This window comes from Centruroides sculpturatus, unplaced genomic scaffold, assembly GCF_000671375.1.
Source record: "Centruroides sculpturatus isolate CEXI.00-Female unplaced genomic scaffold, Cexi_2.0 scaffold906, whole genome shotgun sequence".
NCBI lineage: Eukaryota > Metazoa > Arthropoda > Arachnida > Scorpiones > Buthidae > Centruroides > Centruroides sculpturatus.
The window spans coordinates 229,922-256,609 of record NW_019385169.1 but is presented as its reverse complement, the minus strand read 5'-3'; the positions used below and the strand labels follow the sequence as shown (position 1 = coordinate 256,609).

General features: G+C 24.4%; 1 protein-coding gene across 2 annotated transcripts in view; it reads right to left on the bottom strand.

Annotated features, from left to right (window-relative positions):
* LOC111635694 (head-specific guanylate cyclase-like) overlaps nucleotides 1–26,466 on the bottom strand; it is a 65,119-nt gene extending 38,653 nt beyond the window's left edge. For both annotated transcript variants that reach the window (XM_023380733.1, XM_023380735.1), the window contains exon 1: nucleotides 26,197–26,466. In XM_023380733.1, the coding sequence (XP_023236501.1) occupies nucleotides 26,197–26,388 (192 nt within the window). In that variant the 5' untranslated portion in view covers nucleotides 26,389–26,466. The remainder of the gene's footprint in view (nucleotides 1–26,196) is intronic.
* Between the last annotated feature and the right edge of the window lie 222 nt (nucleotides 26,467–26,688).

Genomic DNA, 26,688 nt, shown 5'->3' with positions numbered 1-26,688 from the left:
GTCGTCGTCGTCGTCGTTGCTTTCAGACTTTAACCCTTACGATTGTCACTGTGTTTTCTTATTATAGATTATTATTAATATTAATATTAATCTTCATATTTAGTAAAGTTTATATAAACATTTTTAGGTAAGTATTATTAAACATTTTTAACTGTAGGTAAACAATCATTCGTAAATTGATGAACGAAATACGGCGATATTTCTATACTCGAACAATTCGATATTCGAACACATATTCTGGAAAAATTCGTTTGGTATTTGACTGAAAAAAAACGCGGCCCGCTAGAACACATTTTCGATTTATAAGATATTGTTATTTCGTCATCCAAAAATTTTTTATGATAAAAATAAAAAAATATGAAAATGTTGCTGACATTTCTGATCAAGATCAACAAAACAGCTGAGATGACGACGATACTTCGTAAAAAAACCACCCTGGTTTAACTTAAATTAACATTAACGCGTCATATAGTATTTCTAAGTGATTGTTAATTAATTATCGATTGCATAAATAAACATATTTCTGTTAGTAACGAAAAAGAATAGTATACTTTCGCTAACTTCTAAAACCTAACCTTATCTTTTGCACTAGTTCTTTGTTTCGCATAGCAGAATTCCCATAACACGACACATTTACGGAACGTAACAATCGTGTTTATACGTGGAATAACTTTATATATAAAAAGGTATCCCACGTATCTGATTAAATTAATTGAAGAGAAATACATATATATTTCTCTTCAATTAATTAATTTAATGAGGAGAATTATAATAATGAAATTTAATACCGTATAGTATTGATAAGTTAATTTTAAAATAATTTTTGGGAACATTTATAAAAACGAGAATAAAAGTATTTTATCGATAAATTTATTAAAGCTTAAACTTTTTTATTTATTATTTTTTTGCCATACTTATTTTTAATCATATTTTTACTTTTTCTCTTCTATGAAATTCCCTTTTGATTTTAATATCTTCTTTGATCAATTGTTACAATTGATCAAAGAATTGATAAGTAAAAAATTTGTTATATTATAATATTTTTAATATTAGTTTTCACGAACATTTTATTGGCAAATATTTTTGAAAGTATGAAAATATAATCATATTTCACCAAAAATTTATAAAGTAAAAATCTAATTTATCTTATCCCCAGTTAAATCTATAATAAAATGATTATATTATTTATAAATCTGAGAAAAATGATTCAATTATTATTTTTTATGATATTTTTAATTATAAAGACATTAAAATGTTTTATGGATATAAATAAAATATATCAGGGAATTATTATTTTAAGGTAAACATATGTATTTTTAATGTGATTCATTGGTAAATTTATGAAGAATGACATTTAAAAAAAGTATTCCGTACAAAAAACTTTTATACTATATTACTAAATAAATTATCTAGAAAAAAATTAAAATAATAAATACATTTAAAAAAGTTAAAATATTTATAATTTTTAATTTTTATTCTTCTAATTTGATTATTTATTAAATAACAAATTATTTTTAATAAGAATTGAAAAAGTTTATTTTTACTTATTTAGCCTATATATAAAATTACTGACATATATGTAAATTTCTATAGTTATAATCAAGGTGGATAAAAAGACAATTATCCGTGTTAACTGACTTTTGGTCCACCCTGTACATTTTTTTCTGGATTACGTAAAACTGGAAATAGAAAAAATATATATATATATTTTTTAAATTTAAATTTAGAAAATAACATTCTGGAATAATAAAAATTATGATTTAAACTGCGATTATTATTTTTATAGAAAAGTACGAAAATATTTTTTAAAAGTGAAAAGCAACGTCTCTTAGATCACTATCATTATATATATGGATACAAGATTCCGTACGTCGCAAAAATATATCTTTTAAAGAATAAATAAACAAATATTCAATTTTTTAAACCTCTCTTTTGAAATCTCCACTTAAATAAATATGTAAACACTTCTAAACATATTAGTAATAATTTATTGCTTCGGGCAATACTTTTGAAAAATATCTTTTTGAATGATATAAATGCTTTTACAAGATAAATACAAAATTTATATTTAAATGAAAACTAAAATATTTATAAATAAATATATTTTTTGAAATGCAAATTATTACTTTTACTGTTTAAGTAAATTATATTTTTTATCTATCTGTTATTAAATTTAATAAATATAAGTTTATTAATTATAAATTATACAGAAATATAGCAAGTATTAAATGACTTTTTTGTAAAAATTACAAGTATATTGTTAAAGTTCCTGTTTATTGGTTGAAACATTGCGAGATAAATAAAGCTAACCAATAAGAGAGAAAGATAGGTAAAGAGAATAATACATCAAATTTTCATAATTGCAAAATACTAAAAATAATAAATTTCCATATTTCTATTATACTCGTGTCTTTAATATTAAAACTTATACAGAATGAATCATTGATGAATAAATAAGTTAACATTGAAGGATAGTGAAAGAAAAGAAATTATGTAAAAGTTTTCTATGAATATAGGCAATCTTCTGCCAAAAGTGAAGATAAATGTCTGTAATATTTCAAAGACAAAATGTGATAGTTTAAGCTATAAATTTTATAATCAAAAATATGTGATGATGAAGATATTTCAGTCTATTTTTACTCCTTTAATCAATTGTGTTCAGAATAATCATGAAATATTTTTAATCAACATTTTTAAAAACTATTTCTGACATTTATCTTCCATATTTGGCAAAGATCCACCTATGTATTAATTTAAATTTATTCATGTAGTTTTGTATTTATTTTTTTCATTTCTAAGACTACTGTTTCTATGAGTGATTTATGATATGTATTCTGAATTTTTTAAAATAACAATAATATACTCGGAATGAGTATTTAAAAATAAAAGTTAATTTTTTTTAAAAAAAGTTTACCTTTTGACAAAATTCTTGTAAGAATTTTTTGCTGTAAATATTTTCTAATTAAAATATATTTCACCAAAGAAACAGCATTTATTGTGTTGAGATATAAAAAATACGTAGTAATATATATAAAAGTATGCTACACTGAATATCATACAGAAATTCAAAGATCTCTTTGTTATGAGTTCAACTTAAAACTATTCTTTTCCTACAAGCATTTAGTTCTCTAACATACTACATTTTAAAGTACAGTATATTTATTTCATTGATAGAAATAGTTCAAATGGAGACAAAAATGTTGCATTTCAATCTGGTTTATGTAAAAATTAATTTTTTATTTGTAGAATATGTTACAATTACACTGTTTAAATTTTTAAAAGAGCTATTCATTCATTTAATTCTATGAAATTGTAAAATAATAACCTAAATTTCATAATAATTGCGAAAAAACACATTAAAATATTAGTACATTTAGTGAGAAAAGAGGTGCGTTTCTATAAGAAAAATAATTAATTTTTTCTACATTTAGAATATTTTTAAACTATAAAAACACTTTCACAAGAACATAAAGTACATACACTAGAGTATATCAAATACATCAACAAAGTTATTAAATTCATTTACTCTTCTAGACTCAACCAGATGGAAAATAAATATCATCTCTTGTCTTTTGGTTTGTCAGCTGCCAAATGTGGTTTTTATCCCAGAAAAATCTCGTCTTAACATCAAAAGATCAGCGATAGGTAATAGAAAAAATAATCGCTTCTGACATGACATAAATACTTCAAAACATAAATATCATTGTTCGTTGCTTTATGCAATAATTTTTACTCGACTTTATAGTTTTAAACTGTTTGTAGAAAATGCAGCAACAAGTAAAAATAAAATTTTCTATAAAATTTAAGCTTTAAAGAAATTTTAGTATTTAAAAAATACTAAAATTTCTTTACTAAAAGTTTTAAATAAAATAGATGTATATACTAATTTGCATTAATTTAAAATTTCTACTTTTTCCTGTTGTTTACTCTTAGAATTTTCAATGCTAAGAGTAAATATTTAGTTGATAATTACTGGAATAAGATAATTTAATTTAGATATAATTAATTAGAGAATTTTTAAACACTCCATCCAATCACTGTTAATTAAATTTAAATGTAAATTAGATAAAGGTGGAGTTATAGATAGGCATAATTCTCTAACCAATCACAGTTAATTAAAATAAACTTAGACGGAACCACGTACAGATTTGATTATTCAACCAATCGTCGTTTAGATAAATACTAGCAGGTAAGCCCGGCGTTGTCCGGGAAAAAATAACAACAAACATTAACATTAGGCAATTACATTATTTCGTACTTCTAACCCTTCTATTATATTATATTATATAGTATTTGATTTATATAACTACAAAGGTTATCTTACGCAAGAATTTATCATACCGAGTGACTAATCAAACACATTTTTAAATCTTTTAATCATGTTTATTGATAATTATTAAGAAAATCGCCTTAAATTATTTAAATATTTTTATTTCACTTATTTCATCTTTCTTTCGTTAAATGAGTTTTTTTTCTATATCTTTATACGTAACTTAATATTATAACCCGATTAAAAAGTGAGTAAACTTTTCTCTTTGCAAAACATTTATCTCTGTTGAAAAATGAAACTTGTTACGCCTGTAGGCTAAATAAATTATGTTCTAATTACTGTATTTCCAATATTTGGAAAATTAAAATGCGTTTAATGCCCTATTGAAACAATATCATAATTTTTCTAATAAATTATATGCAATTTATCATTTTGTAACACGATAACGAATACGTTTTATAATAAATTTAATGACGAGTATCTTAAATGTATATTTTTTCCATTAAATAAATAAAAATTTAGCAATGTTGTTGGTCTGTTAGGTATACCATAATTTTCCATGTTAAATAATTATCAAAAGGTACGTTGCCTAAATAAGGCCCACTTAATACGTTTAAAGATGTAAGGAAAAATATGGTGGCGTATGAGTAATGTTTATTGAACCACGTGTAAATAAAACATATACATAGTGATTACCGTTGCTATTCAGAAAATAACTATCGTTCTGTATTCATTGTTGTCAGCAAATAACTGAAAGTATAATTTATTTTAAAATCTTTATATTGGAATTTTTAGGATAATTGTTTTAAATAAGGCCTGTTATCGAAATTCAATGGTTTATTAAATTTTTGTCGCAATTTAGGCAAATAAATACAATCACATCTTTAGGCTGATAATACAGTAGAACCTCGAAAACTCGGCCTAATGTGGACCGAAGGGTGGCCGAGTTTGTGAAAATGCCGGGTTATCGGGAATAGGGTTAAAAAAAATAAGTACGAGTGTTTCCTCAGAAAATAATGTACTGTACTTGTATGTATTGTTTACTTGAGAATATAACAGAGAATAAACTGCCCAAATACCCTTAAACAAAGGAAAAGTACGTCCTTTATGAAGGCACAGAGCCTTTACTACATGAAAATGAAAATTAATGAATACACTGTGTACAGTAATTTACCTGATAAGACAGAACTCAGAAAAATACTTTATGAGAGCTTTTATACTTTTATAAAGCTGTCTATAATGAAAATTAATTAACTAAGGATTTTTTTGCCCTGCCAGGGTGTGGCCGAGTTATCCGGAGTGCCGGGTTATCGAGAGCCGAGTTTTCGAGGTTCTACTGTAATAAGAATCTATTTTTGATTTTCATTAAAGGGAATTTGTACATTGTTGATTTCGGAAATAAAACGTATAAGTTTTTCGAAGACCAGAGAAACTCCAACGTATGAAAAACGCAGAATTTCTTTTACCAAGTCTTTTTCCTCTGCTTCCGGCATCAGTAGCTTTTTCATCATTCTCATAACTGTTCTACCTGTTTTTAACTGGTTCCCTAAAGTTCTATAAGGAATGTTAAACGTACTATTTACGTTTCTCTGACTTTTCCGTTTTTTCGCAGCATCCAAGAACTTGGACATAGCCTCAAGTTCCTTTTTTTCTGTAGCAGCCTGAAAGAACAAATTTGCTATGACAGTTTTTCAAGTTTTATGTTGTTCCTAATAAATTCCACTATTATTGCGGTGGGCCTAATTAGGAACACCCAAGTGCCATATCTTAGAACTAACGACTAGAACATGTCTATCTCCTTCACAAATACCCAAATACTCTTTTCCTTAATATCATTCAAAGTCCTCATATTTTATTACCCCTCTTAAATGTACTAGAAATGATTTTCCACGCTGATAAACTTTTATAAACTTTGAATAAATGCAGACAATAGCCTATTTCGCAAACAACGATAAAACTTTTATACAAAACCCGACTATGGCGAATATCATATTTACATAATTGTAATTATTAGTTTTTTATTACAAATCTATAATAAATTTTTTAAATAGTAAGTCTGAATAAAACATGTTTAATAGGTCATGGAATTAAATTTATTCACATTACTCCTATCTTACAACGATATTTCGAATAAATTCAATTTATAAAAATGATATTTAATATTATAAAAACAGTATAAAAAAATCAAAATAATTTATATTTCTTTCTATTTAAACGGTAAATAATCAAATTGAAATATCGTTCAAACAATATTAATTGTTCCATAATTTTTGCTTCTAACATATATAACATTTGTTAAATTTTTATGCTGACTAACTTTATTTAAAAGCGTTTTTTAAACATCTTATTATTACAAAATTTTATTTTTAATTCCAAAATAAACAAAATAATTTTTTAATGTAATTCATTACACGTCTTACTCTTTTAATTTCTTAACTCATCTATTTTTTTAAATTTTTATCTGATCATTACTTTAAAAACTTCGAAATTGTCTTTTATATTTTGCGATATTTAAGATATATAAAAAATGTATATATATTAGTTTGAAATCAACGAAATAAACGATATTTCTAAAAAGAAAATAATATTAACAACATTTCTATCGATCGAAATTTTTGAAATTTGATAAGAAATAGCCACGAGGAATAAAGAATGTGGCTTTAACATTTTAGAATTTTTGATTCTTTAATCGATTTGTTAGCAATTTAATATGTTAGAATCATTGGCGAAGAAAATGCGAAGTTATGAAAGCAATTTATATCTGATGACTTCCAAAATAGCACATGTTTTTTTAGTGAAAATAACATATTGGTGGCATAACATGCAGTTAAAATACTTAAACTACGATTCTAAATAGTAGATGGCTATTTGATATGTGATATGCATGAGAAAAGTTAAATCTTATTGATCGAATTTATCATCTGATGGGATACATTTTAGAATTTCCACAAAAAAATCCTATTATTGATCGATTATTAACTTTTTCTAAATGAGAAAATAGTTTCCATTTTATATTAGTTTTTTTAATGAAAAATATATTTAAATATGATATTAAAACTGGAAGTATTAATGCAAATCCAACAGTCTGTAAATTTCACAGATTGAGTATTGATCATGATGGAGCAGTGATAGCGATGGAAAGACAAAGACTTCATTTGAAATATAAAAAAAAAAAAACATAAGAGAACTGAAGAAAGAATTTTAAGAAGAAATTTTATTTTAACAAAACTAACTTCGAAATAAAATGAGAAAAGGCTGTAAAAATTATATTACCGATCAAACAAATGCTACAGAATTTATTGACTTTTTTAAAAAAAAATAAAGAAAAGTGTAAAAACTATAAGCTAAACAACATCATTAAATAATAAAATAAATAAATAAAAATAGCAATTTTCAATTATTTTACTTGGTTATTAGCCATAAAATTATGGAGACAGTTTTCGAAATTCTTTACAGTACAGTATTAATATATACCAGATAATCCATATATAATTTTCTTCTCAAATATCTTGAAAAATACGTGTCTAATTAATAAATTGATCAGAATAAAAGTAATTTATTTTGGGGGACATTTTTAATTTCATAAAAATTAAGTTCACCATTCTCGGAAACGGGAGACAACTTTAGAATTTCAAACGGAACCCTCTATTTTTACTATTTTTAGATTATCGGTTATAGAATAATAAAATTTAATTTAAAACATTCTTTAAAAAGTAAAATAAAAAGCAAGAACATTCCTTTCTAAAAATGTTAATGTAAAAATTTCAGGGTATTTTCGGTCGTATTATTGAAAAGTAATTTTTTCAAAGTACAGAAAACTTATTGTAACAAAAAAATAAATGCTGAAATTTTTATTTATTTGTATTTTACTTATTTTAAATTATTTAATTCATTAAATTTAAGAATCAAATTATTTAAGAAAGTTTTCATTATAGCTTAAAAATATTTTTTTTTATTACTACGATATCTTTTAACCATTAGTAATTTCATTGATACAGCTAGAAAATAACACGGTTTCCTCTTTATACATGATTACCTCAAAAAAATTCCATTCTATGAAAAAAAAGTTTGGAAGAAAATTATTTAAGCTTTTATCTCAATTACATAATTGATTATGTAATCATCTAAATATCGATTATTAAGACATTTGCATATCTTAATTAGTTACAACAAATTAGACCATAAAAAAAGCATTTCTTCAGCTTTTACTTTTTAAAAATACGACTAAAATAATTTTATAATTTTTAAAATTACCATTATTGTAAAATTTTTTTAAATAAAACTTTATTCCGGAATAAAACATAGGAAAAAGGGGTCATACTTGAAATTTTAAAGTTGCCCTTCAATTCCAGTTACGTTTTACAAACCATTTAAAATAATTTAAAATAATAATTTAAAATAATTTCATTAAAAATCAGTGGTCTTTTTAAGTAAAACAATCTTATGTATATAATAATTTTATATAAAGTAAAAATATATAAAAGTGCTTATTTTTAAGATGAAATAAAACTTTTTTACATTAAATATAAATTAAAATAAAACTGAATAATAAATTATGTAAATAATATTGTCAGAATATTATTAAAAAGATAAATAGTTTTTCATTTTTATTTATTTTTAAAAGAGTGCATTTATTTTTATTTTTAATGAAAAATAATTTATATTAGAAACTTTTCAAAAAATAAATGACGAATAAAAATATTAAGTAAATAAATAAATAATTTGTTTTTATTAAAAATACTAAATATATTTATTAAATAAGTATAATTGAGAAGAGAAAAATCTGCATTGACAAGGAGGAAATGTTTTATAACGTTCAAAATAATTAATTTATTATTATAAGAGTTTAATTAAATTAGAAATTTTTCGATTCATTTATTATAATCTTTCTTTTCTGTTTTAAAATTGTAAACAATTATAATAAGTTNATTTATAAACACGATAAAATAATCACGAAAAATTTAAACCAGAATATTAATCATTAATGCATTTATTTTCTATTTAGAAATAATTAAAAATATAGACTTTTAAGTTTAAGTTGATTTTAAAAATCTTATTTATAAACCTAAATACCTGTATTTCTTGCTAGTACATTACAGAATAAAATTATAAATGTTAAAAGTAAAATTTTGAATGAATTTTTTTATAAAGAAAAATCAATGAAGAGACATGTTGCGTTTTGTATCGATCTATGAAAATTTTTTTTATCTATTATAATTTTATAACAATAAAAAATTTGCTAGCGTTATAATAATATTGTACAGAAATCATTCATTTTGAATATATTCTTAAAAGTGAAAAACTTTTGGCGCATGTCTTATTACACAACACACAAAAGCTTAAACATTCTCACCACATTTAAAACAAGCCCCTTCTGATGTTACATACTTCAACCAGAATCTAACACTTATGAAAGGACCTGGAAAATATTTTTTTTTTATGTCTTAATGTCGCTGTGTTTCTATCTCTGCTGCTGATTGGAGCCTGTAATCATTCGAATTCTTCATTTATCGGAACCATACAGACCAGATAGACCAGTCACACATATACCAGATAGAAAAATCTACAAGGGCAAGATTAAGTAAAGAAATCCTGGAAGCACTGTTATGCCCATCTTGGTCATGTATTCATTGATCAGAAATGATCGATGGAAGCCGAATGTGAAAGCTGTAGTAGTGATGAAAGACCTTAAAGATATCACAAAAATGGCTTTCAGGACTGCTTTGACAAGAGTTATGGATTCTAGCAGAGTGAGCAGCTGAAGGAAAACCTTATTTTGAGAATGGTTGATGTAAGAGATATATGTTATGTAACAAAATCTGTCCGAAAAGTTCGGTTCTTTTAGAATATTCATATATAATTAATATTCTAAAAGAACTGATAAAGTTTGTTTTATAATTTTATAAATAAATATTAACAATATAAAAATTTTGATTGTGTTTCCCAACTTTAAAGTGTTTTATAATCAAATTGTTTAAGAAATGCCAGTGGTAGATTGTCTGTTTAAACTTTAAACCAAGCATTTAGGGCTCAAACAAGGATACAAAGTAGGCAAATGGCAAAACAAAACCTCAAGGCCTTACAGATATATGAAAAGCCACTAAGAAATACCACGAATAATATAGCAAAATGACTTCTTATATGAAAATTTATGAAAGAACTACAAATTTTTCTAAAATATTTATGCATTTTAACGTTTTCATAAAAATTTCTCACCGTAAAGTGATATCTTATACAAATAAAATCATTTAAATGGAATCTTAGTGTCAAGTTACATAACCAAATAGCATATAGATAGTGAAAGGCTGTCATAACATCGATAATGTCTTCAGATATATAAAAGAATATGTTAGCATTAAGAATTTTATTGACAATTTGTCAATTTTTTTAAAATTAAAATTATTCTTATTCTGTTCAATATATTAAAAGCTTATTAATTTTCTTGATCCGTTGATATACAGCTTGGCCGAAAAGTCAGTTAACTGTGTTTTACGTGTTTAGTATATACTGTATTTGTGAATATAAATCGCAAACTAAAATTTTAAATTCGAGTACTGAACAAGAATTATCTCGTTTTGAATAACTTTTACAAAGTTTATGTGTAATAAAGCAGGCCTGTTTAAATAAGACAACAATTTAGTTAACTGACTCTTAGGACACTCTAAACCTGTAATATAGATCCACGGCTTATAATATTATCTTAATGAAATTATAACTTACACTTTACTACTTGTTTTAAAAATCATTAGAGGAAGTTTTGCCATGTTAAGTTGTAAGATATGCAATAAAATATTATATCGCTATCATATAAAAATGCAATAAAATTTTGAGAGATTCTGCGGCTGAAAATATTATCTAATTATAATATATTATGTGATAATACTAAATTTGAGAAGCATAAAACGTAATGCTTGTAGTCATTCGACGAAGGAAAACAGAATAAATGTTAAATTTGACTAAAATTTCAGAATGTTTTTATCAAATTATCAATATAAATAAATTACATACAAAAATTATTTAGTAGAGGGGAAAAAATCATAAATTTATTAAGTAAAGTTAAAGAAAATTTATATTTTACTACTTTTTATAACTTATAATAAATTTATAAGTGTTCAGAGTAATTTATCAGTTTTTTCTTTATAAAATAAAGCAGTAAATTTATAATTAACTAATGAAAACATAATTTTTAGAGTTATTTCTTTAATTTTATCGATGAATTTAATTAATTAACGAACAAAAGTAATGAAGCTTTTATCCATTGATGAACTAATAGAACTATAATTTTGAAAACTGAAGATTCAGATTTTAACTAGTTTAATTTATAAAAAATATTTTAAAGGAATGTTTTAACATAAAATTGAATAAATTATTATTATTATTATTATTATTTAACCGAATTTTATTTACGAAAGAACGTTTCTTTAATTTCTTCGTGTGTCTAGATGTGAATCTGTTAATTTATATACTTTTTATGCTGTAATTTTTATGTTTTCCTTTAATTTAGTTGTGATTTCTAGAAGAAAATGATTTTTTAATCGTTTTGTCTGTCTAGATGTTGCTTAAAATAGATAAAAATAAGAAGAGAATTTGCGTAGTCTTCACCAAAATTCAAGAATATGCTTTTTAATGTTTCGGAGATTAAAAGTTTTAATAGTTTAATCGCAAAAATTCCTTCTTCAATAATCTAGAATAAATTATACTTTCCAGAACTTTTAGAAGAAAAAATACATTAATAAAATATTATATTTTATTTAGAATTTTTTATATGTAAAAAAATATTTAAAGTTAAATTTTAATCCAAGTGAGATAAAATATCATAATATTTTTTAGCATAGAACGGGATAAAAATGTATCTTCTGTTCGTTTTATGAGAATTTTAGTGAAAAATCAATGGGTACAGATGTTCTCGATAAGAAAAGCTATACAGAAGCTAGTGAAGAGAATAGAAATGATCGTAAAAATGATATTATGGCACGTTGAAATAAGGAATATTAACAATAAAACATGGCTTGATGACAATGGTATCAGAATTTCTAAAAATAGTAAAGTCGTTATAGATAAAAACATTTTACAAAAGAACAAAAAACTATTTTATTCATCAATTTTCAATTTTCTACAAGTTTAAACTGATGGACTTACTGATGACCAATATTAAATAAATAAATATAAGTTCTGATTCTTAAACATCATCATTGATCTTGAATATCAATGATGAAACTTCGCATACATAATCAAGATGTGTAATGATGATTAACGAAACACATCAAAATTCAGACGACGCTGTATTTATATTAAGGATTAATCGTTGTAATTATCACAGAGATAGTGTTATCATCCTAATACATCATCATTTCTATAAAGGATATAATCTATTTTTGATTTTCATTAAAGGGAATTTGTACATTNAAAGTACTGAAAACTGTCAAAAGATGTTTAAAAATTTTTAAATGTTAAATAAAATGTTTTTCTTAATATAGAGTATTAATTATATTTATAAGTATCGGGAATATTTTTCAAATTTTCAAAAATTCGAATAATATGCATACAAGTACTATAATACAAAGTAATTTTTATATAAATCTTTAAATTTTTTTAATTATTAAATGAGCTTAAGAATTAATTTATTATAGTTAATTAAATATATAAAGTATAAAGAATAAAAGTTGATATTTTGATAAAATTTAGGCCACGAACTTACAGATTTAATGGGAGATCAAAGGAAGGAACTTTTGAACTTTTCAGTCATTTGTAATCTAGTGATTATTAATAACCCAATTATTTAAATGAAATAAGATTATTCCAATTATAAATCTTGCTTTATCATTCTTCTCTACCTTTGCTATTTACTTAAATTTATTTTAAAAAATAAATATATTTTTATCTTCACAAGTAACTTAAAATTTAATTTAATTTCTACTTTTATTACATAGAAAGTATCTACTAGCATCAGTAAATAATTTTTTCTAAGTTTTCTTTTATTATAAAGTTGGCTTCAACCCAGAAAATCTCTAACAATTGTGCCAAAACCATGATCTCTGTATCACCTTCAATCGATTTTTCGAATGTTTTATTACAAGTAAGAAATTTATTTTAACTTTTTAAAATAAAATTCTTATTTAAAAACTTTTAAGAGATAAATTTTAAAATATTTTTTAAAAATAGGTATAAAATTCTGCATTTGTTTATTATAGAAAAGGCATAAATGTATACTTTTTCTTGGATACTTTCAACTAACTTCGTTTTGAAACGAAGTTACTCGAAAGATATCTGGGACGATATTAAGGTTTAATACACTAAAATCTTATAAAATTAAGATTTTATAAAAGTTAAATAGAAAATATACTTAAAATAAATTTATTTAAGTTGAAAATTGTTTAAAAATTGACTTTACTCCCATTTACTGTCATCAGTTTTAGAATATAAGTTTACTGATAAATTATTTCAAACATTTTAAAACCGCAAAATAAAAGTTAAATGTTTTAAAACATGTTTTTACATTTCGAAAAATATTATAAAATAAAAAATAATTCAAGTTATAATTAATGTAGGAATATGTATTTAAAAATTCTGCTTAATTATTAATCCGTTGTAAAAATTTCATTTAATTAAGATCAAAATTGCTATTTAATTACACTCAATGAAATAATTTTAAAGCCATTTATGATGATAACATTTAAAATTATTCTTATCTTTATTCTACATTATGTTATTATGATAATTTAGAAAGTTTCGTCTAAGAATCAAAGCTATCGTTTGATTAGAAAATATGAAAAGATAATGAATTAACAGATAGTAAAATAATTATTAAATTAAAATTCAAGTATTATATTTCGTTATTAAAATATTTGAATTTAATTTTAATTAATAAATTGAAATAGATTTGTATGAATAACATTTGATTTCTCGATTAATTAATCAACTAAATCTTCATTGGGTTTGTTTTTTCAATAAAAAAGAAATACTAATGATTTGAATTTCAATTAATTAATTAGATCTCAATTAAACTGTATTATCTAATTTCTATTAAACAACTCTGTTTTATTTTAGTAAGTGAAACTATTTAAAAAGCCTCTAATAATGGCAACCTCAGAACAACAGCCATTTAGGGTATTTAAGAGTGGCCGTTGTTCAGAGGTTATTAACTTTGCAAGGGAATGCTTTACAAGAGAATAAAATCAAGAAATTTATAATTTTATCTTTGATTCAAATTTTAAAATGGAAAATTTTAAAAAATATTTTAATTCTATGGAAAATGATAAAATATGAACAATTTCAAGAGTAAACCAAAAAGATAAAGTTAACGGTAATTTGTTTTAATTTGTGTTGAACAAAATGGATCTTAATTTAGACAATTTTTGTAAAGATACTTTTGAATACAATAGAAATTTAGTCTTTAGAGTTGTTAGCTGATTTTTGGGCTCTTTTTAATTGATATTTTTGTATATTACGAGTTTTCCATGGGGTATATCAGAGATAATACATCAATATTTCACTAGAAAAATTCATTATTCTCATTTTTATTAGCTTACATAAAACATGTTAATCATGCTAATTAATACTAATTTATAACAAATTAATATGAAAGAAATGAATGTTCTTTCGTATTTAACTTTTTTGTTAATAACTTTTGTAAATAATGGAAATTTAAGGGAAGAGAAAAAAGAGACTAATTAATATTAGTTTTGATATGTGAAAAATTAAGAGAAAACGACACTCATTTTAAGGATTAAAAGTAATTAAAAGTCATTACATTAGTACTGCTTATCCGTGTACTGCAAACGTAAGAAAAATCAAAGGAGAATTCAACTGTAGATTTAAGTTATTTCTTTAATTATTTAAATATACTTTATCCGTTGTTGGTAAAAATTTAAGTATTTTATAGTGTTTACATATTTATTTCAAAAATTCTTAAACAATGCCGATTAGTAATGATACAACCCGAAATAACAGAAAACATTATTAATAAAAATAAATAGATACATCAAAAATTAATTGTTATTCAATTTTAATATAAATAGAAACTTATCAATTATGTAAAGTTTTATTTAGAATAATTAATTTTAATTAGATTTAAATATAAAGAGTATTTGCTGATGTAAAAATTACAAAAGGAAGATTGGTTTGGTTTAGTTTATTTGGTTATGGTAACTCAACACGTGGGCGATCTGCCGAGGAGGATGACTTTTATGGATAACTGTCCCCTGTCTAAGTGTAACATATGTGAAGAAAACCCGAAAAAACTCCGCATGTCCAGCCCGTTTTCCCAGTGTTCAGCCAGGGATGAGCTTACAGAAGGAACACAGAACTATAACGAAATAGTCTGTGTAATGGTTGAGAAATACATTTTTCTCGATAAAAACTTGTTATTAGTGTGAGGAGAAATTACGTTGTTATAGCAATCCCTTTATTTAACGGACTCGGTTTTGTGAAAATCGGATTTAAGGGACAAAAATGTCTGTTTTAAAGGAGAAATTCTTGAAATTTGCGAACAGTGCACGCTAAAAGATTAAGTAATGCGTAAATGAGTATAAATTTCCCAAAACACATTATAATAATATTTTATTTATATTTATACAGTATAACAACATTCTAAATTCTATACATTATAAGTTTATTATTAATATACATTTCTGAAACGCATTGGATTTAACGGTTTTTTGGTAATAGGAATACCTCTTCTCCAATTAGTTCGTTATACCGAGAGCCTACTGTATACTATTTATAGAACGACAAGTAACCAAAACCAGTATATTTTTTTATTGAAATCGGGTATATCTAATTTATTCTAATTACTTTAAGAGCGGTTGTATATGACAAATTACCTAATCTATCAAAAGGTATAAGGGTTTCGGATATTTCGATTAATCTGTTTCTGACGTGCAGATGACCATGTACTGTACAAATGTAATATATTAAGGATTGAAAATTAGTAGAATATAGTGTCTTTTGATAAGATAGTATCTCTATATAACGTCTCTTTGTATCAATAAACATGGCATTAGTTATGATATGCTAATTTTAACTTCTTTGATTAACTTCGATTTTCAAAAATCTGAACCGTACGTTAATTTAAGAGTTAAATAGAATTCGACCGTAAATAATTGTTTTGTTCTATCTACTTTCGTTTACGAGAAATTTTAGTAGAGTATTTTCTTATAGAAAAAGCATTACACTTTTAACTTCATCTGCTGGAGATTGCGTGAATAACTAAAGAGGTTGCAACCAGCCTTAAAAGTTAATTTTTTTGCTAAAGATTACTTTAAATCATTGATAATATCTGTATATGAAATTTGTCCATTTTTGTCCATTTTGGAAAGAGTCCATTTTTGGGCTGCAATTTAAAAAAAAATTAAACCTATTAATTCCCAGTATCATTCGTCTGTCCTTCCTTAATGTCAAGAACGGAGTTAGATAGATATAAGATGATACCAGATATGAAAACATTAGGAGAAGGAGGCCCCCGATTAATTATAAGGGTACCTCTGATATAAACTAGAAGTCACGTTATTTCAATTCAAACTTTTCCCTGAAAGATGTTAGATGACCGACTCGACTCTATTGTTGAAGGAAAAGTATAATGTACTGTACTGTACGGGAGCAAGCCACTGCTAATTTGAGGTGGAGAGCATATATTTTAAATTAAATATATGATTAAAAATTGCAGCCCTACATTGTGACAATTTCACAATAAATAATTGTTCGTTAATGTATAAGGACTGTTGTAACGTAGTAGTTAAAAAAGTGAAATTCTGAAAAGCGAAATTTTTATTAATGATTCAAGTTCTCAGAAAACAATTATATCAAAAAAGAATTGAAAAAATAATAAATATTATTAGGAATATATAAAATAATACGATAAATTCTACGGCTTCCATCATATAAAATGAATTCATAAAGCAAATATTTACTCTTTCAGTTATGAAACAGGAGCATCTGTGAGGTGATATTTCCATCTTCTTCTGATTCTGATACCTTCTTTTATATAAAAGATGCACAATTTATGTTATTGACGATATTTTCTTTAGAAATAGAAAAAGTATCAATTTACCGAAATCTTCAAAATAGATAAAGTTAAGTTTCTAAAAGAAATAAGAGAAACAAAATTTTAATTTTTACATATAAAATATGTGCTACTAAATTGTGTAAACAAGCATCTATATATCAAAAATTTTCAAATTACACAATACTATTGGGTTGCAATTTGAAAACATTGTAGACCTATAAATGCACACTGTCGCCTGTCTGTCCTTAATCAGTAGAACAAGGTTATATAGTTGACGGCATGACTCTTTTGCTAGAAGGAAAACTATTATGTATCGGTACAGGGGCATGACATTACTAATTTGAGGTGGAGAGCATATATTTAAATTAATAAATTAAGAACTATGATTATTTAATTTAATAATTTTAATTTATTTTACTTGAAAAAATTGAATAAATTTAAAATGAAGATTGCCTTGTGTTGTGTGTCTGTACTACAGTATATGATATTCAAAAACGACAAAAATTTTAATTTATATTTTTGTTTTTTTTCTAAAAATAAATTATTTTAACTTAATTCAGTTTAAATAATAATTTAAACTTATTATAGATTAATTGGGTTAATTTTTTATATAAATTTTTGCTATCTTATCCAAGAAAAAATGTTAAAAGTAAAGGAAATGTCCCTTGTCCGGACACGTTTTGATTTACATTCATTTGTTCTGAATTGAGGCTTTAGAGAACAAATTTAATTATATACTGCCACCCTGCTACAGCATTGTCCATTATCCAATTTTTGAAGCTACCGTTTCCTAGTATCGAAAGAGGGTTTCTCCCCAAAAAGTTAACTTTCATAAATGTCAAATCGTCCAATCGTAAAAGAGTGATATACGATTAGACATAAAAATTTCAGGCCAAAGAAAATTCAAATATCATGCATATTTTATAAAAAGTTTTAAACCAACGTTCTTGTATTTAAATAATTACAAAATGACTCGAGAATCAAAGAGTACTCATTTGACAATATATAAATTTTGAATACATAATATCCATTGATATATACATCCAAAGAGATATGAAGAGAAGAGTAAAAGGTTGCTGACACTGCATAAAGAATGAAGAAACTGCAGGTATTGATGGTGGCAGCTTGGAAAATATGTCGTTTATGTCAACTAAATATTTATTTTAATCTGTGTTTGCAAATACCTATGAACGATTTTTCCTTGCGAGGTATGTGACAAGTTCGTCATCACACACAAACTTATACTGAATTTCTACTCAGGCAATACTTTGGCAATGGTATATTGAAGATTGTTACTCACCTAGAAAACTTAATAATGATGTAAATACAGCTCTTAACAATGTTTAATTTTTAAAACATTCAATGCTGATTCAAGCTTGTTGCGTCTGTTTGTGGAAACGGAGTGCATTTTTTGTTGTGTGAGTGATAATGACAAAACTCGTGAATCCAACAACACAACAGGAACGTATAGTACATGCATCCAATAAATATTTCCTCGTGGCTTAGTCTCAACTGAAATGTTGCAAAACATGCTAATTGAGAATGTTGCGAGTGTCTCCTGAAAAACGTAAATAGGACTTGTGAAACTAGTTCACTACTTCCTACGTTCTCACAGTGGGGAAGACAGGAAATGGTAAATCTATCTTACTGAAGTTTATACCGCAGATCCAGTACATAGATGCCAATTAGCAATATACTTGGAAAGCCTCTTGACCAGATACGGGGTCGCGAAATTTAATTAAATTGTCCGTTGGTGAAACTCCGCACAAGGAACGGTCTCCTCTACAGATTTTTATATCATAAATCTTAATAAAATGAAAATATTTTACATAAATATATGCTAAATTTCCCAAAACACATTATAATAATATTTTATTTATATTTATACAGTATAACAACATTCTAAATTCTATACATTATAAGTTTATTATTAATATACATTTCTGAAACGCATTGGATTTAACGGTTTTTTGGTAATAGGAATACCTCTTCTCCAATTAGTTCGTTATACCGAGAGCCTACTGTATACTATTTATAGAACGACAAGTAACCAAAACCAGNAAATTTTCAAATTACACAATACTATTGGGTTGCAATTTGAAAACATTGTAGACCTATAAATGCACACTGTCGCCTGTCTGTCCTTAATCAGTAGAACAAGGTTATATAGTTGACGGCATGACTCTTTTGCTAGAAGGAAAACTATTATGTATCGGTACAGGGGCATGACATTACTAATTTGAGGTGGAGAGCATATATTTAAATTAATAAATTAAGAACTATGATTATTTAATTTAATAATTTTAATTTATTTTACTTGAAAAAATTGAATAAATTTAAAATGAAGATTGCCTTGTGTTGTGTGTCTGTACTACAGTATATGATATTCAAAAACGACAAAAATTTTAATTTATATTTTTGTTTTTTTTCTAAAAATAAATTATTTTAACTTAATTCAGTTTAAATAATAATTTAAACTTATTATAGATTAATTGGGTTAATTTTTTATATAAATTTTTGCTATCTTATCCAAGAAAAAATGTTAAAAGTAAAGGAAATGTCCCTTGTCCGGACACGTTTTGATTTACATTCATTTGTTCTGAATTGAGGCTTTAGAGAACAAATTTAATTATATACTGCCACCCTGCTACAGCATTGTCCATTATCCAATTTTTGAAGCTACCGTTTCCTAGTATCGAAAGAGGGTTTCTCCCCAAAAAGTTAACTTTCATAAATGTCAAATCGTCCAATCGTAAAAGAGTGATATACGATTAGACATAAAAATTTCAGGCCAAAGAAAATTCAAATATCATGCATATTTTATAAAAAGTTTTAAACCAACGTTCTTGTATTTAAATAATTACAAAATGACTCGAGAATCAAAGAGTACTCATTTGACAATATATAAATTTTGAATACATAATATCCATTGATATATACATCCAAAGAGATATGAAGAGAAGAGTAAAAGGTTGCTGACACTGCATAAAGAATGAAGAAACTGCAGGTATTGATGGTGGCAGCTTGGAAAATATGTCGTTTATGTCAACTAAATATTTATTTTAATCTGTGTTTGCAAATACCTATGAACGATTTTTCCTTGCGAGGTATGTGACAAGTTCGTCATCACACACAAACTTATACTGAATTTCTACTCAGGCAATACTTTGGCAATGGTATATTGAAGATTGTTACTCACCTAGAAAACTTAATAATGATGTAAATACAGCTCTTAACAATGTTTAATTTTTAAAACATTCAATGCTGATTCAAGCTTGTTGCGTCTGTTTGTGGAAACGGAGTGCATTTTTTGTTGTGTGAGTGATAATGACAAAACTCGTGAATCCAACAACACAACAGGAACGTATAGTACATGCATCCAATAAATATTTCCTCGTGGCTTAGTCTCAACTGAAATGTTGCAAAACATGCTAATTGAGAATGTTGCGAGTGTCTCCTGAAAAACGTAAATAGGACTTGTGAAACTAGTTCACTACTTCCTACGTTCTCACAGTGGGGAAGACAGGAAATGGTAAATCTATCTTACTGAAGTTTATACCGCAGATCCAGTACATAGATGCCAATTAGCAATATACTTGGAAAGCCTCTTGACCAGATACGGGGTCGCGAAATTTAATTAAATTGTCCGTTGGTGAAACTCCGCACAAGGAACGGTCTCCTCTACAGATTTTTATATCATAAATCTTAATAAAATGAAAATATTTTACATAAATATATGCTTATATTTTTTTAGAACGAAATAAATGTAAAAATTGATTATTTTTCTCTTACAGATTTTAAAAATATAGTATAAAAGTAACCTTTATTTTCAAATATATTATAATAATTTTACTCTCTAAGGAATTTCATAATTATAAAATAATTATATATAACATAATTCAGTAGAAAACAGAATAAAATAAATGATGTACAATAACAAGCTCTAGAATATATAGACATAACATTATTTATTCAATAAATGCAATCATACATCAGGTACTCGTTTACCCAAATATCCATATGGAATCGAATTTAAAAATAAAAAACTATTTAAATTTAAATATTCTTATTTATAAAATAAACTTTTCTGATAAAAGAATAAACTTTGTTTAATTTACTAGATTTTTTTAAGATAAGAAAGAAAGAACTTTCCAGGATTTTTTTCTAATTCGAAAACATTTATTAATATATATAATATTTTTATTGAATTAAAACATTAAATTTATCAAAACATCCTAAAGAAATCGTAAGATACTATAGTTAATTATTGAGATGTTTGACTAAAATATATCTTTTAAATATTGTTTACAATTTTATATTAAATAAAATATTTAAATTATAAATAAACCTTTATATAATTTATTTGATGGATTTGAAATATATTGGGCATTCTATAGAGTTTTACAACCTACAATATAATTATGCAAATATTAGATGCAGAAAACCATATAACTATTTTTAAAATACATTATTAAGCATTTAATAAGATTTTTATGAACTTAATAATAATTTTCCTTATTGGCTAGAGTATTTCTTGGTAATAAGGATCATAAAATTTTATATTAAAACATTTTGATTAATTCTACTTTGGATCAGCTTAAAGAATATATAATGTAAAAAGGAATTATCATAATTATTGGTTCAACAAATTTAGTTTGCTATTAGCTAGATTTGGGATTTCACGTTTTATTTCACCTTTCGAAGGATGACTGGCATTTTGGATTTACTATTTTAGTGGAAAACATGTGTAATAGTGTATTTATTGGGCCAAGAAAGGAATAGATTATCAAATTCAAAATATCATACAAGGTTTGTAAATAATTTAAATTTTTCTTCATCAAGCAGTTTTATTAATTTCCAAATTCTATACAAGATTTAGAGGTTTTACGTGCATTTAAGATTAAACTGTGTTTACATGTTAGTGGAAAGGTATTATTTGGATATTAACCATACTTTGTGTAAATAATGTTAAGAACAATTTTCAGTTTAACATCTGATTTGCTCATGTTCGGGCAGTGAAAAGTTCAGAATACAATTTGGGATTTCTACATTGTCTTGCTGTAAATCGAAAGAGAGATTTTACAGGAATCTATTTTAAATGGATCCTATTAGGACAGTAAGATTATATAATTTTTTCATCAAATATTCTACCCTGTAAGAAGATTAACGAAGAAACCGATGATATGGTCTGTATGGCAGTTGTTAGTCACCTATTATATAATAGGAAATGTTTATATTTATTTTCTCAGAGTCAAATTTTAATTTATGAATTTCATTATAATTGTTATGACTCTATATAGAGTTCTTCTTGTAACAGGATTAATTGAGGCTTTAGAGAACAAATGAATGTAAATCAAAACGTATCTAGACAAGGGACATTTACTGAACTTTTAACATTTTTTCTTGGATAAGATAGGATAGCAAAAATTTATATAAAAAATTAACCCAATTAATAAATAATAATTTAAACTTATTATAGATTAATTGGGTTAATTTTTTATATAAATTTTTGCTATCTTATCCAAGAAAAAATGTTAAAAGTAAAGGAAATGTNAAACATTTTAAAAATTTTAATTATAAAACAGCAGATTTTATTATAAAAGAGTTTCTCCTACAGTAAATTCTTTTATTCTAAAAAGTTCAAGTTAAAATTATATAATTATTAAAAAGATACGTGTTTTTTAGTAATAAAAAGTATTAATTTAATAACTGATCATTTCTGACAAGTAATAAAACAAATTATCAAGTAGAAAAATAACTTTTAAATATTAAAACATTAACATAGTTTATTTAAATAAATTTTATTGTAGGATAAAATTACATAGGATAATTTACTTATATTTAAAATAAATTTTAGTAACTGTTTCTAATTCACGGGTGAACTGTTTTCATCTTTTGAAATTTGTAAATGTTTCGTATTAGAAACTGTTTATTTTCAGTATTGACACAAACTAACAAGTTAATGTGTTATCTTTATTTGTATAAGTCTCATTTACTGTAAGTAATCTGAATAAATTAATCCTGGTTCAACTCAATTTGTTTTAAAGCTTTGATTTGTAGTTAAAATTAAACTTGGATAAAAGTTAATTTCAAATTTAGTTGAGGATTTTTACTATTTTTAAATGCGGTTTTTGTCATTTCTCTGAATCTTTACTGTAAAAATACATAATTTTGTAAAGTGTATAAATTCTTTTCTTACTTTATAAACTCTTTATTAACNGGCAGTGAAAAGTTCAGAATACAATTTGGGATTTCTACATTGTCTTGCTGTAAATCGAAAGAGAGATTTTACAGGAATCTATTTTAAATGGATCCTATTAGGACAGTAAGATTATATAATTTTTTCATCAAATATTCTACCCTGTAAGAAGATTAACGAAGAAACCGATGATATGGTCTGTATGGCAGTTGTTAGTCACCTATTATATAATAGGAAATGTTTATATTTATTTTCTCAGAGTCAAATTTTAATTTATGAATTTCATTATAATTGTTATGACTCTATATAGAGTTCTTCTTGTAACAGGATTAATTCCTAAATACGCTAATAAATGATTTGATTTGATAATAATTTTGCTTATTTAAAATTAAAAATATAAGAAAGAAAGTCTTTAAATATATCGGGTAGAATATGTAAATGATCAGAAATATGTGTTATATTCATTTCATAATTTATCTGTTAATACTAGATTTATGCAAAAATTTATTTGATTGTTATAAAAATAATACAAGTAAAAACTTAATTTTAAAAAAAAAATAATTCATAAACATTTTAAAAATTTTAATTATAAAACAGCAGATTTTATTATAAAAGAGTTTCTCCTACAGTAAATTCTTTTATTCTAAAAAGTTCAAGTTAAAATTATATAATTATTAAAAAGATACGTGTTTTTTAGTAATAAAAAGTATTAATTTAATAACTGATCATTTCTGACAAGTAATAAAACAAATTATCAAGTAGAAAAATAACTTTTAAATATTAAAACATTAACATAGTTTATTTAAATAAATTTTATTGTAGGATAAAATTACATAGGATAATTTACTTATATTTAAAATAAATTTTAGTAACTGTTTCTAATTCACGGGTGAACTGTTTTCATCTTTTGAAATTTGTAAATGTTTCGTATTAGAAACTGTTTATTTTCAGTATTGACACAAACTAACAAGTTAATGTGTTATCTTTATTTGTATAAGTCTCATTTACTGTAAGTAATCTGAATAAATTAATCCTGGTTCAACTCAATTTGTTTTAAAGCTTTGATTTGTAGTTAAAATTAAACTTGGATAAAAGTTAATTTCAAATTTAGTTGAGGATTTTTACTATTTTTAAATGCGGTTTTTGTCATTTCTCTGAATCTTTACTGTAAAAATACATAATTTTGTAAAGTGTATAAATTCTTTTCTTACTTTATAAACTCTTTATTAACTTGTGCTTATTTTTAATATAACTAATAAATAAGATTTTTAAAGTTATTTTACTACATATAATTTAAATGTGCTGTATATTAATTATAGTTTTATATATTCAAACACTATTTGTTTCTAGTAACAGATATTGATATAAGTGCATATAGCAAATTGCATAAAAATATTAATATTATACGCTTCTATTACAATTTTTATGTGCATAAACATGTTTTTAATTTATTAAATATCTAATATTATATGAGTTATAAATTTATAAATACCAATACAATATTATATTTTAAATACAAAAGTCCAGTGTGTGATAGACTAGCACAGTGTCATTTACAAGACAGGGATACAGAAAATATAAAATTAAATTTAAGAAGTTATTTTTAAATCTTAAATTAGGAAAGAATTTTATGCAGAATATAAGAGTATTTTTGCTTTAATATATTCGGTAAATATTATTAAATTCCAAAAAAGTCAATGATTAAAAACATTAAACTAAGGAAATGCAATACTAATTTTAATAAATTTAATTTTTACTAATCTAAAAAATTAAATTAATTAATTTTACCTAAGAAATTAAATTTATGTTTATATTAGATAATATGCTTTTTAGATACATTTAAAATCATTTTTATGCAAGCAAACTTTTTATAATTTAATTATTTTATAAATATTTTAAAAAGTCTGCTTAGAAAGACCCATTCTCTTTGGCATCCAGGAAGTGGAACATTGATTGGTCTTTTGTGAAGCATTTCTATAAGAATGGTTATGACAGCTTAACAATGAAAATGACTATCATTGAGAAAATTACACGCATTTATTCTTCATCTAAAAAAATAAAATATTCATCAAATACAAATACTGTACTAAAAATTAAAATTTTAAAGTGTACTGAATATGAATTACATACTTAGAACAAAAAATATATTTGTAAAATTCAGGAAATTATACTTTTTATTAAGGAGGAAGTCAAATATTTAATACAGATCGATAGTATAAGTGTGTCAACATTTCATAATTGCACTTATGATAGCACATCTCGTTGTCGCTGTTTGATATTATAACAAGGAACAGATGTTATGCTGTAAAGCTTTTCTAGGTTTTTCTGAAGATAAATTACATATTTAAAAATTTCTAACAATTATCAGTATGTAAATATATATTGTATATCAAAATCTAAACAGAATTATTAAGACTAATTGAAATACATGTAAAAAAGGGATAAAGGAATAAAAAATTTATATATAGGCTATATATACGGATATGAAAAAAATTGTAGTAAAAATTATATATTATATATATATTTAGAATTACTCTTATTTTAGATATTTATTATTTATTTACATGACTTATCGATTAATTTGTCTAAATTTTAACTCGAAGAATAATATTTTCTCGATGAGTTTTCTTTTGTATTTAATAAATGAGATACGTATAAGAAAAGATATCATCTCTACAGTTAATATTTACTAGAAGAACTTTATAAACCACGTGTAGCGCTTACCGAAGGACTGATGAAGTTCAATACAGCTGTAGTCAATCCACGAAGATCCAATCTTTCTAATTCTGAAGTATCTGACGTTCCAAATTTTGATAGATTTACGTTGCAGCTTCCAGAATACGAGTTATTCTCGGCTTTATTCTCTTCAAGAGATTTTAAAGAGGCAGAAGCAATTTTATCAAAAGGACACTCCATAATTATTTATAAAACTGAATTATAGCGATTCAATTATAGAAATATTATTCATATTTTTAAAGAAACGAATGTTTTTGAGTTTATAAGTTTTATTATTGCACGTTAGCTTCATAGTAGGATGTCGTTAGAAGCAGCTCCGTCTTTGACTGGCATTATATAACTCGCCCGGTCAATATGTGACGGTGGAGACGAGTAGTGAATAAAAGGAGAACTATCCTCGTGATAACCATAATTCATAAAGCATAAATATAAATTTAGTTTGAAAGTGCGTACATCACTTTACATAAAATATATATAATA